We start from the raw sequence: 11,543 nt of genomic DNA on the forward strand, positions 1-11,543 counted from the left end.
GCACTGGCCGGTGGCTGCTGGGCTCCCTCCCAGGGTCCAGAGCAGCCACGGCTGCAGGTGCACATGTGGAGCTGGCCGAGGGAAATAGGCTAAGATTAGGTAAGACCCCCACCAGCGTCAAGGGCGACGAAGGGGCAGATGGGAGGAGGGCCTGGGTCTCCAGACTCTTCCCATCCCAGCGGAGACCCTGCCCAGAGCACACCCTTCCAGAGGCGCCGTCAAACAGCTGCACTGGCCGGTGGCTGCTGGGCTCCCTCCCAGGGTCCAGAGCAGCCACGGCTGCAGGTGCACATGTGGAGCTGGCGGAGGGGGGGTGGGGGCGGGCAGTTCACTTGGGAGCCACCGGAGGAGGAAAAAACGAGTTAATTCACTGGAGCATTATTCGGTCATTTCCTGCCCTGGGTGAAGAGATGTCATTACGAATTGAGTTACTCTATAAACCCTTTCCAGATAGAAATAGGATGCCTTCCACGCAGACACACCAGTAGGTTGGGGATGCACTTCCCTGATGCATGCACTTGTCAGGGGAAACCTAATAAGCAGGGGCGAGCTCGGCACCCCGATTCAAATGCTGCCCAGCCTGGCCTGCGGGGCTTGACTCTCCCCTCCCACCAGCAATATTTGAGCTGGGTTATTAAATAAATATTTGTCCTGATCCAGTAAAAATCACATCCTCTCCCTCTGCCTTCACGAGTCCTCCTGCAACTTCCCAGAGAAGGGGGAGGGACAGAGGAATCTCCACCACAGCAGGACTCCTGCTTCTATGACGAGGGGGGATTTGTTTACAGGAGAGATTTCCATTATGAAAACACACGTGTGGCTGCCAGAGGTGGGGTGGGGCTCGGGAGAGTTTGGGGAGGGGGGTTGGAGGGGCTGAAACGGGCCCAATGAAAGGAACAGGATCGAAAGGTGCAAATTTTCGGTTACAAAATAAGTAAGTCCTGGGGGTGCACGGGACAGCCTGGTGGCTACAGTTCGTAAGACGGTGCTGCAAGTTCTCTTCACAGGAAAAAAACCTCTTATAACTGTGCGGTGATAGATTTTAACTAGACTTATTGGGGTGATCACTTCACAATGCAAAGATCAAATCATTACGTTGTACACCCGAACCTAACATAATGGTTTTCTAATTTTTTTCTTTTTTACTTTTTATTTTTCTTTTTCAAACAGTTTATTTGTTGTTTAGCTTACAAATGACCAAGTTTTTTTTGGGGGGGGGTTTGTTTTTTGTTTTTTACAGGCCACGCTGTCTCTTTTTTTAAAATTTAATTAGTTAATTTATTTATACAGCAGGTTCTTATTAGTTATCTATTTTATACCTATTAGTGTATATATGTCAATCCCAATCTCCCAATTCATCCCACCGCCCGCTTTCCCCCCTTGATGTCCATATGTTTGTTCTCTACATCTGTGTCTCTATTTCTGCCTTGCAAACCGTGAACCTGACATAATGTTATATGCCAACTGTATCTCAATACATACACACACACACACAGAACTGGTTGTGATTTCATGCAAATGAGACATTTTGCGTCTGAAGGCTGAAGCTCATACATCTCAGTTCCTCTCCCCACCCCAACTCCCAGGCCAATTCTACTTGCCTCCGTTGACAGTTGACGGCAGCTCACTGGTCCTGGCTGGGAGGCTGACCCCTTGGGAGAAGACGCAGCCCCTGACTTCCAAGTCCTCAGCCATAAGGAGAGTCCGTCGGAATCAGACTGTCCCCTGGCCGTGAGCTGCTTGGACTTGGTTTGGGTGGAGAGCATTTTGCACCCTTTTAATTGAAGAATCTAGTGATGACTCGGGAAGCAAGAGAGGACGTGGTACCAGGGTTCCCCGCCCAGGACGGTGCTCGGCTCACGCTTGCCCCACCCTGCCCTGTGCAGAATCCCAATTCCAGACGCCCACCAAGCCAGTCCCAGAACCTGGTGTGCAGCGTGTACTACCTCTGGCTTCACATGGCAACGTGTGCAAGCACATGTCTGTGTTGCCTTGCATTTTCCAAACCGCCTCTGTAAGCCTGGGCATCAGCTACGAGAGCCTGACTGACCCGAGGGACAGCGTGGAAGAAAGCTTCCCAAAGGCTTGCAGGAGGGCAGCAGGGAGTCCTCTCGAAGCCCCCTCTTCACCCCGACACTGGTCCCTGCAGAGACAGAGCCTGTGAGCGTAATCTGCCCACCTGCCCCCAGACCTCCACCCTCTCTGTCTCCGGCGGTTGCTGCGGTTTCATCCTGGTTTCAAGTGGGCAGCAAAGAGCTGTGTAGGCCACCTGGGGTGTTTGGTCACCCTGCCCTTTGGATACACCCTTGTGTTTGCTGCAGTCTTAAAGGCCTGTCAATGTCTTCCTGTTACTGCATAGACATTTTGGAAAGTGCTGATATGTGTTATTCTTATACATGTTTTTTCTTTCTTTCCAAGTGTCCAAACCTAGGAGTGGGTTTGAGGATTTAGGGAAAAGGTGACCTTGCTTCTCATTCTGTAATGTCCGCTGCTGTGCACAGGGTCAGATGGAGAATGAACAGGCAGATGCATTTTGTGGACTTTGAGCTTGACGAGATGCAGCATAGTTCTGACCTAGATTCCCCTTTCTGAGCCTCTGGAACAATTTACCCCACACTGATGGAAAGAAAGTGGGATCTCATGACCAAATTCACCAGGCATCACTTTAAATCATGGCATTTGTCCCAGGATCTCAGGATGATGATCTCAAGTTGCAAGTTGTAGCAACGCTGGAACGGATTTCACATCGCACCATGTACAGGCTGGGATGTCCTTTGCAGGTGCATCCGAATTCTACTTATACCTAAAAGACCTTCAGGTGACTAGGGAAGGACAGAGGGAGCAAAATAAAAATAGCAACTGAAGAGATAATGAAGAGAAGACTGATTCTAGTTCGGGGTCACAGACCTAACGTCTGTTTTCTGCCGGCACTTCTGGCTCCGGGCATTTCAAAATCAACACGCTCCAATTAGGCCAAGGGCACCGTTAGAGATGATCCCTGAAACAGCAACGCAGAAATGATGCAGACCCAGATGCAGAGTGACGGCAGGACAGGAGGAGCATGAAGAATTTCCACGACTGCAGCAAGTGCCGTGGGTGGATCTGGAGCGTCCGGTCCACGAGGTGCAGGGCTCTACTTCCACTGGGGACCCCACCGTGAGCTGCTCCAACCCCAGTGTCTGGATTTACAAAACCCCCGAGCCAAAGGGCGATTAAGTCTTTGGACAAAGACACCTGTCGGCTCCTTGGAAGGGTGAGCTCTCCTGGTGTACTTAACATGGAAGTAGATTGACAGCAATCTTCCAGTGGGCCGTGGAAGGGACCCACGCACGGTGAGATGCCAAGCAGCAGCGGGTAGCTCCCGGGACCCAAACCGGGGGGTCCGCCCCTCTGCGGCCCGGAGCCCCACTCTCCGCTTGCCAGCCCACACGGCCGGCGATCTGGGGGCTCTGCACACGATGCCAGGTCGCCCAGGGACGGTGCGCACTCCTCTGCAGTTCCCCCCAGGGAATCCCTCCCATCTCACACCCAGCAACCGGTGATGTGCTTGCAAGGGTTTCAGAAAGTGAAAAGAACAGCACAAGCGTACTCCCAGCGTTAATAAAAGTGACTGGAAGAATGAGTCGTCGTAGTTACAGGGAGGGCCTTGGCTGTGGAAGCATTATTCCCACTGTGAGGGGAGCCCGGCCGCTCTGGAGGGCTCCTTGGCCCGGCTCACGGGGCCCGAGGTGATTAACTTTGACGAAGCTTATTTGGGGTTTGTGCTCATTTTTGTGTTCTCAGCACTGCTCCAGCCACAGGGGAAAAGTAAACGCAGCTTCTGCGCCCGACTCTCCCATCACTGGCTGCAGAGGCTTTCAGTCTATAATTAACTTGTAATGTTTCATTTCTCCTATCGCAGGGAGCGAGCTTTCAGGGAGGATGCCTCCTGGGCAGGTGCTAATTGCTAGGCTCTGAGGACAAGGTGATGGCAGAGCAGGACAAACGGGGCAGTGCCCCCCACGTGCAGTGTCCACGAACTCACTCTGCCCCAGCAGGAAACCCAAACACCCCAGGGAGAAGCGCTGGATGACAGGTATTTACTTAAAAAAACCAGAAACTTCTGCTGGCAGTTTTGGGTCATAGAAGGAAGCAGAGGTGAAATCATATCCTTATATGTTCCAAGCTGTATCCTGAGGCCGGCTCTGGGGTAGAGTCGAATAGTCAAGGAGATGCCTTGTCACGGTCATTCTGAGCATCTGCCTGGCAGTGGGAAGGCCCGTTGGTACTAACGGTTGGTACTAACGGTTTTTGCAAATGCGTCTCCCTCCCCTGTGGTTTCCAGTTATCTAAGCTGCCGAAAGCAGAACGAGCACTCTGGACAAATCTATCCCGTGCACGTCCTTCTAAAGCCGGGGCCGGTCACTGGCCAGGACCCAGCGGCCCCTACGGGGCTGACCAGCTCGTGCCGGGGCTGGAGAGGACGACAGCTCATCGTCCCGGAAAGGGCCCGAGCGGCTGCAGCGAGGCTGCGGTCCCAGGAGATCTTTGCTGGGAGGACTTCCTCCCCCCTCCCCCGCTCCCCCCTTGTCAATCCTCCTCAAATCTCTGTGGCGTCACCCCCTCCCAGACGGGACAGCCCCACTGCACGCCTCTTCCGTGGCTGGATGACGGCACGCCTGCACCCCCGGACTTGAAGCAGCTTGAGGACAGCTTGAGGATGTCTTCGCATCGTTATGTCCCGGACACCTGCTCACCTTGACACGGGCGAGCCCCAAGTAGTCATTAAATACACCAATGTGCACAAAAGTGGTCTCAGAGTCCTCCCCAACTCTGGCTGCTTCGTCCAGAGCGAGGGATGCAATGAGATCCTTCCACGCCCCTGGCCCTGCCTGGTCATCCTCGGGGAAACATGGGAATGACAGTAGGTAAGGCTGTCTGAGTGCATCAGAAGGGTCTCTCTCAAAAACCAAACCAAACCAACATGAAATGAAATGAAACGCTAAAAGCAACGGAAGAAACTTCCCAACCTAACTCCAGCCTGATTGCTCTGACATGACGCAGAAGTGCCACCTTCTTGGTACAGGAAGCCAGGGACTTTGCGCCGGCCACAGAGCCAGGCCCAGCCGTGCACCAGGGCTGCTTTAAATGGCTGGGTGCCTCAGCTCGTGCTCAGAGCTCACACAGACCTGCGCTTTCTGGAACGCACGGGAACCCAGCCTGCTGTGTTCCAGAGCCACTGCGCTGTGAAAATTCCACACACCTCACGAAGCTGACTTGGATCCCCCCGTGACAAGCCCCTTCTTTGGCGCCATCCTGGGGTGAGCATCTCCCCAGCACCTGCCCACGGCCCCCCTTCCAGCCAGGCTCTAGTGTTGAGCGGTGTGGCCACCGGGACCCCCTTCCTTCCCCTTCTGTGCTGGTTCCTGCCCACTGCAGCCCCTGCCCCAGCGATGCTGTTGCTATTTCCCAGGCGCCTCAAGTCACCAAAGAGTCACCAGGTTTCTCTCTACTCTTACCTCTGAAACCGAGTCTAATTGTGTGCACATATTCTATCACCGGCATCTAAAACTAGGTTAGCAAACTGCCCCTACCGCCAGTCGGAGTGCTTCCTGGGCTGAGGCGGAGAGCAGAGGAGAGGCTGTAGGGGTGAGGCTGGGAAGCTCGGCGAGCAGCGGGTTTTACGTGCCGTTTGTGTGAAAATGTCCCCAGAGGTGAGATCTGGGGCGGGGCCTGCCCACCCACCGGAGCCGAGGTGCCACCCCTTCCCGAGGCCGCGGACACCCCACACTCTGCGGGGAGGGGGGGGCGGGCAGACATGGGCACTGCCCTCTGCAGCATAGAGAGACTTTCACTTTGTACACATTCTGGTCAAATCCTAGCTCAGGAAAAGAAAACCCCAAAGCTAAGAGCTGTGCTTACCCAGTGGGAAAGGACCAAGGACCTGCTCCCAGAGGAGGCCTGCCGCCTCCACACGGGGAGCCTGGCCCCGTGGTCGGCTGGCGCCCCGGGAGCCGCCCACCCTGACCCTGCCCCGCAGAGCCAGCAGCCGGGCGCCGGGGCGGTGAGAGTCGGGAGCTTCTGAGCCGGCGTCCAGCTCCACGCCGCGTCCAGTCGGGCGGCTGGGAGCGCTGGACCCGGGGTCCTCCCTGGGGTGGGGGGACCGCAGTCCACATCCATCCGGCAGCGCGGAGCCGGCGACGTCCCCTGACTCTGACCCGACCTGCTCGGGCCCCTGAGCTCTTCCCAGTAGGCCTGACTGCTGGATTTGTCTGGACACCTGACCCGGCTCAGCAAGAATCCTGGTCGGTGGGTTTAGCCGGAGGCCCCTTACCCTGGTGCTTCCTCTTGGTCCCTTTCTGGCCCCTGATACGCCCCCTCCTTCCTTGCTGTATTCGGAGTTGAGCCCCACCTCTCTCCCGACGGCTGGACCCCCTACCCCCCTGCAGCGGTCCCCACACCATCTTGACAGCCCCCTGAGCAAAGTCTTCTTTCCGTCTTTAACAAGCGTCCCGAACGGCTTTGTCTTTTCTGGTCTGGATAATGTTTTTCTGCAGCAACTTCTCTAGGACTGCTGAGTGCGGGCGTGATCCTGTTTAGAGACAGGAAGCTGTACCGAATCTGGGCGCCCAGAGGCCCCAACCTGAAAGCTCTGTGCAGCCCGGGAGCGGCCGAGGGGCCCCTTCAGCCTTCTGCTGGGCCCAGGGTAGCCTCTGCTCTGCCCTCAGGGAGGTGGCCCGGCTGCAGGGCCACTGGGCAGGCCGGTCTCTGACAGGGAAAGTGTGGAAGGGGTTCCAGCCCTGGAGCCGCAGGGAAGGGGTGGCGGCCCCTGGTCTGCGCCGGGGAAATGCCTGCGCGTTCAGAACCCCCCGAGGGAGCGCACTCCTCCAGGTGACGGGTCTATACTGACCAAGGGTTTGTAGCCAGCAGCTGCCGACCCCCCTGCCCCGCCTCCCTGTGCTTTCTGTGCAGTCGGGACCCTGGCCTGCAACTTACGTTCCAGTCGATGGTGACAAAGAAAGGGTGGCGCTTCATCTCCTCTACGCCGTCCAGGCCAGCACCTGCGGTGACCACAGAGCAGAGGTGAGCATCAGAGCAAACCCGTGACTGCAGTCCTGCCGAGTTTCTGACGCAGCAGGGAGGGGGCTGGGGTCCTGACGCCCTCCAGGGGGAAGGAGCCCCCAGCTGCGACCTCTCCGGCCAGCTGCCCCCTCACAGCCCGCAGAGGCCACCACTCAGCCCTGCAGAGCTGTGACCAGGTGAGGTGGCAGAGAGGGGGGCAGGCAGGCTAGAACCTCCTGCTGCAGGTGTGGGGAAGCCCGGGCATCCGGGCAAGGAAGTGGAGGCCCATCCCAGTCTCCATTAGAGCCAGCATCAGGCCGGGCCTTCCAGAGGTTGAGAAAACGCAGGCGAGGGCAGGGTGGAAAATACAGCGCAGAGACCCTTATAAGGCTGCTCTGGGGCTTACAGGGAAGGGGAAGGAAGCCAGGGCCTGGAGAGGCCGTTTCTAGCAGGACGGGAACCTGGAGAGAGACGGAGGTGGCCTCTGTCCACCTGGGCCTGCACGAGACAGAGGTCTCTTGTCACCTGGACACTGTGTACAAACAGTGCTGCTTTGCTGGCTGCTTCTGCCTAATCTCTCCCTGCCTTGTTGCTTATGTGAAATCCTGAGCCCCAAGGGAGGAGGGATGGGTGAGGGCGTGCAGAGGAATTCGGACACCTAATGGTAGACACACGTCGTCATGCACTTGCTGAAGCCCGCAGCTACCCCTCCCAGAGTGAGCCTTGATGTGACCCGCGGGCTTCAGGCAGTAACGATGTGCCGATACTCTGCTTCCTCACTTCTAACAAGCGCGTCAAATCAGCAAGAGCTGACACCAGGGGACACTGCGCGACACCAGGGGACGCTGCACGCAGGGGTGACGGAGCACGTGGGACAGGCTTCCCGGTTCTGCACCCCGAGCGCTGGGGCCCAGCCCTGCCCCGTTCAGAGGCTCGGCCCGCGTCTGCCCCACTAGGCTGGGCCGCCCCCCCTCATCCCCGGGAGGGAGGCAGGCGGCTGCGAGGCCGGAAGCAGGAAGGTGTGGAGGACAGCGCGAGGCCCCCCGAGCCGCCGTGGTCACCGCGGAGCCCCCTGCCCGGCCTCGCCGTCCAGCCTGAGAAGCGGGAGGAACCTCCCCCAGGACGCCGGGGGTCCGGGGAGACACAGCCCGCTGTGAGCTCATCGCTTCCTGTTGTCATCTCTGGCCCTGTTTCCTGGTCGAAGCCGCAACATGGGCAGAAAAGGAGGCGCGAAGCTGCCCGTGGCATCGGGGTCGCCTCTAGGTGGATGAGGGCCCAGCTAGCTCCCACTCCTTGGGGAAGCCTGGCCAGGCCAGCATCCTGGGAAAGAGCCCCTGGCCTTGTCACCATGCTGGACTCCGGTGATCTGGTGATTATCACTTTGGTATGCAAATGGACGAACAAGGAACGGAGGAAGCTGTCAGACCCGGAATTTCCTCCTCTAGGGACACGGGGAAGTGTCGCGGGGCAGACACATCACAGGCGTTCTCCCGCTAAATGCCACCAACACCCAGTGCCTTGGACACCATCCCTACTCTCTAGATAAGGAACCAGCCTGAAGGAGGCTGGGTAACGTGCCCAGCACCAAACCGGAGTTTAGGAGCAGAACCGGAAGACAGATTCCGCTCCCCACCCCAGAACCCCACCCGACGTGGGTATCCAATTTGGCCTTTCGCCTGAGACATTAGGATATAATAAGAAATATATATTTTGGTCTTTGTCTCGGGCTCCTGGCCAGAGCTCCTAAGACGCTCGTAATTTCCTGAGTGATAAGAATGATGGAAGCGTCTCCGGGTTTTTTTTTTTTTTTTGCGGTACACGGGCCTCTCACTGCTGTGGCCTCTCCCGTTGCGGAGCACAGGCTCCGGACGCGCAGGCTCAGCGGCCATGGCTCACGGGCCCAGCCGCTCCGCAGCATGTGGGATCTTCGCGGACCGGGGCACGGACCCGCGTCCCCTGCATCGGCAGGCGGACTCTCAACCACTGCGCCACCAGGGAAGCCCACATCTCCTGTTTTGATGTCTGGCTTTGGTCACTGGCTCCTGGAGTGAAAGAGGCATCTCTTGTTACTCATAATAAGCCCCTCTCAACCACACCTGAATTTGTCTTAATGAGGTGACTTGTGGAAAGACCCTACAGATGGAGCCAACCCTGTGACGAGGCTTGGAACTTTCATCCACCTCTGACGAACTCGCCCACACGCCCCAACCCCAGGGAGCAGAGAAGGGCTGAGACTGAGTCCAGTCGCCAATGGCCAGTGATTGAATCAATCACACCTACATAATGAAACCTCCAACAAAACCTGAACACCTGGGTTAGGGGAGTTTCTGGGCTGGTGAACAACCAGGAGGGTGGCTCCCCCCAAACCCCAAAGGGACAGAAGCAGCTGGGCTGGGGACCCTTCCGGACCTCGCCCTATGCACCTCTTCATCTGGCTGTTCACCTGATCTTTTAGAACATCCTTTGTAATACATTGGTAACAGTAACTCACTAAAGCGCTTTCCTGAGTTCTGTGATCTGTTCTAGTGAATTATCACAGCTGAGGAGGCGGTCTTGGGAGCCCTGGGTTTACAGCTGGTGGGCCGGAAGCACATGGACAACCTGGCACTTGGGACTGGCATCGGAGATGGGGTGTCTGGTGGGAGTGACCCTGACCCTGGGGTCCGACATAACTCTGGGTGGTCAGTGCCGGAACTGAGCTGAATCGTAGGACACACAGTCGGTGTCTGCAGAGAGGTGGAGCATCAGTTGGTGTGGACACAACCCCACACGTCCGGCGTCAGGAGTGTTGTTACGAGTAGAGACAAACAGTTTTATTGAGGACCTCATGCTGAGGACCCTCCGGATGTCCGTGTCCATCCCTCGCTGTGTAAACCCCTGACCTGAGTGCGGAGATCTGGTCTCAGCCTGGGCATCCCCACCTAGAGGCCCCCCACAGGTGCCCAAGCAGCTGCTCGAACAAGATGTCGAGAATGAACAGTCTGGCTTCGCGCCCACCTGCGTGCAGCCCTCCTTTGATGAAGACCAGAGCTCGGGACTGAAAAAGCCTTCTGGCCACGACGATTAAAGAGAAACGAAAAACCGCCTCTGATTTGTACCTCTTCCCGCTCTTTTGGGTGAACGCTGGTTGCGTTGCCAGAAGCTCTGTGGGTTAGTCAAAGGTGGGGGACTGGTGCTTACACGTTGAGCCCAGGTAGAGGCACCTGTACCGTGACTCACTGACTGTGTGACTTTGAAAAATCTACTTGGCATTTTGTACCCACTGCATTTCATGCTCATTCATCATTTGCAAGCACGCTCTGCAAGAATCAAAACGAAGCAAAACGGAAAGGAAATACAGGTGTTGGTGTAACTACAGTTGTTTGCTAGTACCAGCTGGGTTTTCTCGGGCGCCTACTCAGAACATTTTTATCTGCATCTTCGTTCTTCCACTGCAGTGAGATTTTGCACCACGTTCGTGCTTCGAGGCCTCAACAAACACTCGAGAGTGAATTAACACTTTGGTTATTACTCAAAAATTCCAGGTGTTCCAAAGAGGGGAAAACGTAAAAGAGAAAGAACTTCTGCACAGAGTTCTCTAAAGCCTTTGTCAACCTTCCTAGGGCACATGGGGTTATTATTTTGGATTCTAGTTCTATTTATCCTCTCCTGAAACATGTTAAAAGAGTCTACTTTGTGCCGGACAACTCTTTTTTGTTTAATACATTTGACAAACAGCAGCGAGGGGAGGTCCGAGCTGGGACAGTCCAGAGATTGTGTCTGTGTCTGTCTCTGAGTCTCGGCTGACTTGCTGTGGGATCATCACCAAATGCACTCAAGTCTCACTCTGTCCCCAAGAGGAGGGCTCACGAAGAACTGACAAGAACAGGTACTTGTGGACAGAAACACGGGGAACGGAAGAACAGCATTCTCTCTATGCAGTTTGGCGAGTCTCGATTAAGATCCCCAATGCCTGGCAAATATACAGAAAGAGTTCACTGGGGCAGCAGCTTCAAGAATTCATGCTTATTCTCTGGTGTATGAACATTTAATTACTTTTGCTCCTATCGCTTTTGGGCTGTCTTCCTGAACCTCTGTATCTGGACCCCCGTCTCGATTTCTCCGCGTTGGTTGAGGGGTAGCTTTGCATCCCACTGGAACGGCCTTCCACCGGCACGTGGCTGTAAAACGCAGCGCTGTGCCCGAGGCTGGGACCTGTTCTATGGCCCTGGGTACCTGCAGCCCTTTCACCTCACATTTTTAACGAGGCGACCCCGTTCCTTTCCTCCTGGGCTTAATCGTCAACGGGCTTCCACTTTCACAGTAAATCATCCCCAAAAGGTTTGGGGATTGGCCAAAAATGTTTTCCTTGAATCTTCCTGTCCACAGATAGCTTTGGGAAGTGTTTAATCCCTGGACCCTTGTGACTCTGTTGAAATATTTGTTTTTGTCCTTTGAGAGTCACACAGAGTCCCTCTCTAATTCTTCTGGGCTTGTTCAGAATAAACTCACGTCGGGCTCTT

The 11,543-nt window shown here is 55.9% G+C and overlaps 1 protein-coding gene across 3 annotated transcripts in view; it reads right to left on the reverse strand.

Moving 5' to 3' along the window:
- Positions 1-11,543, reverse strand: part of RPS6KA2 (ribosomal protein S6 kinase A2) — a 369,352-nt gene that overhangs the window by 32,707 nt on the left and 325,102 nt on the right. For all 3 annotated transcript variants that reach the window (XM_007445912.1, XM_007445913.1, XM_007445911.1), the window contains one exon: positions 6,976-7,040. In XM_007445912.1, coding sequence (XP_007445974.1) covers positions 6,976-7,040 — 65 coding nt within the window. The remainder of the gene's footprint in view (positions 1-6,975; positions 7,041-11,543) is intronic.

The sequence above is a fragment of the Lipotes vexillifer genome, unplaced genomic scaffold (genome assembly GCF_000442215.2).
Source record: "Lipotes vexillifer unplaced genomic scaffold, Lipotes_vexillifer_v1.1 scaffold459, whole genome shotgun sequence".
Taxonomy (NCBI): domain Eukaryota; kingdom Metazoa; phylum Chordata; class Mammalia; order Artiodactyla; family Lipotidae; genus Lipotes; species Lipotes vexillifer.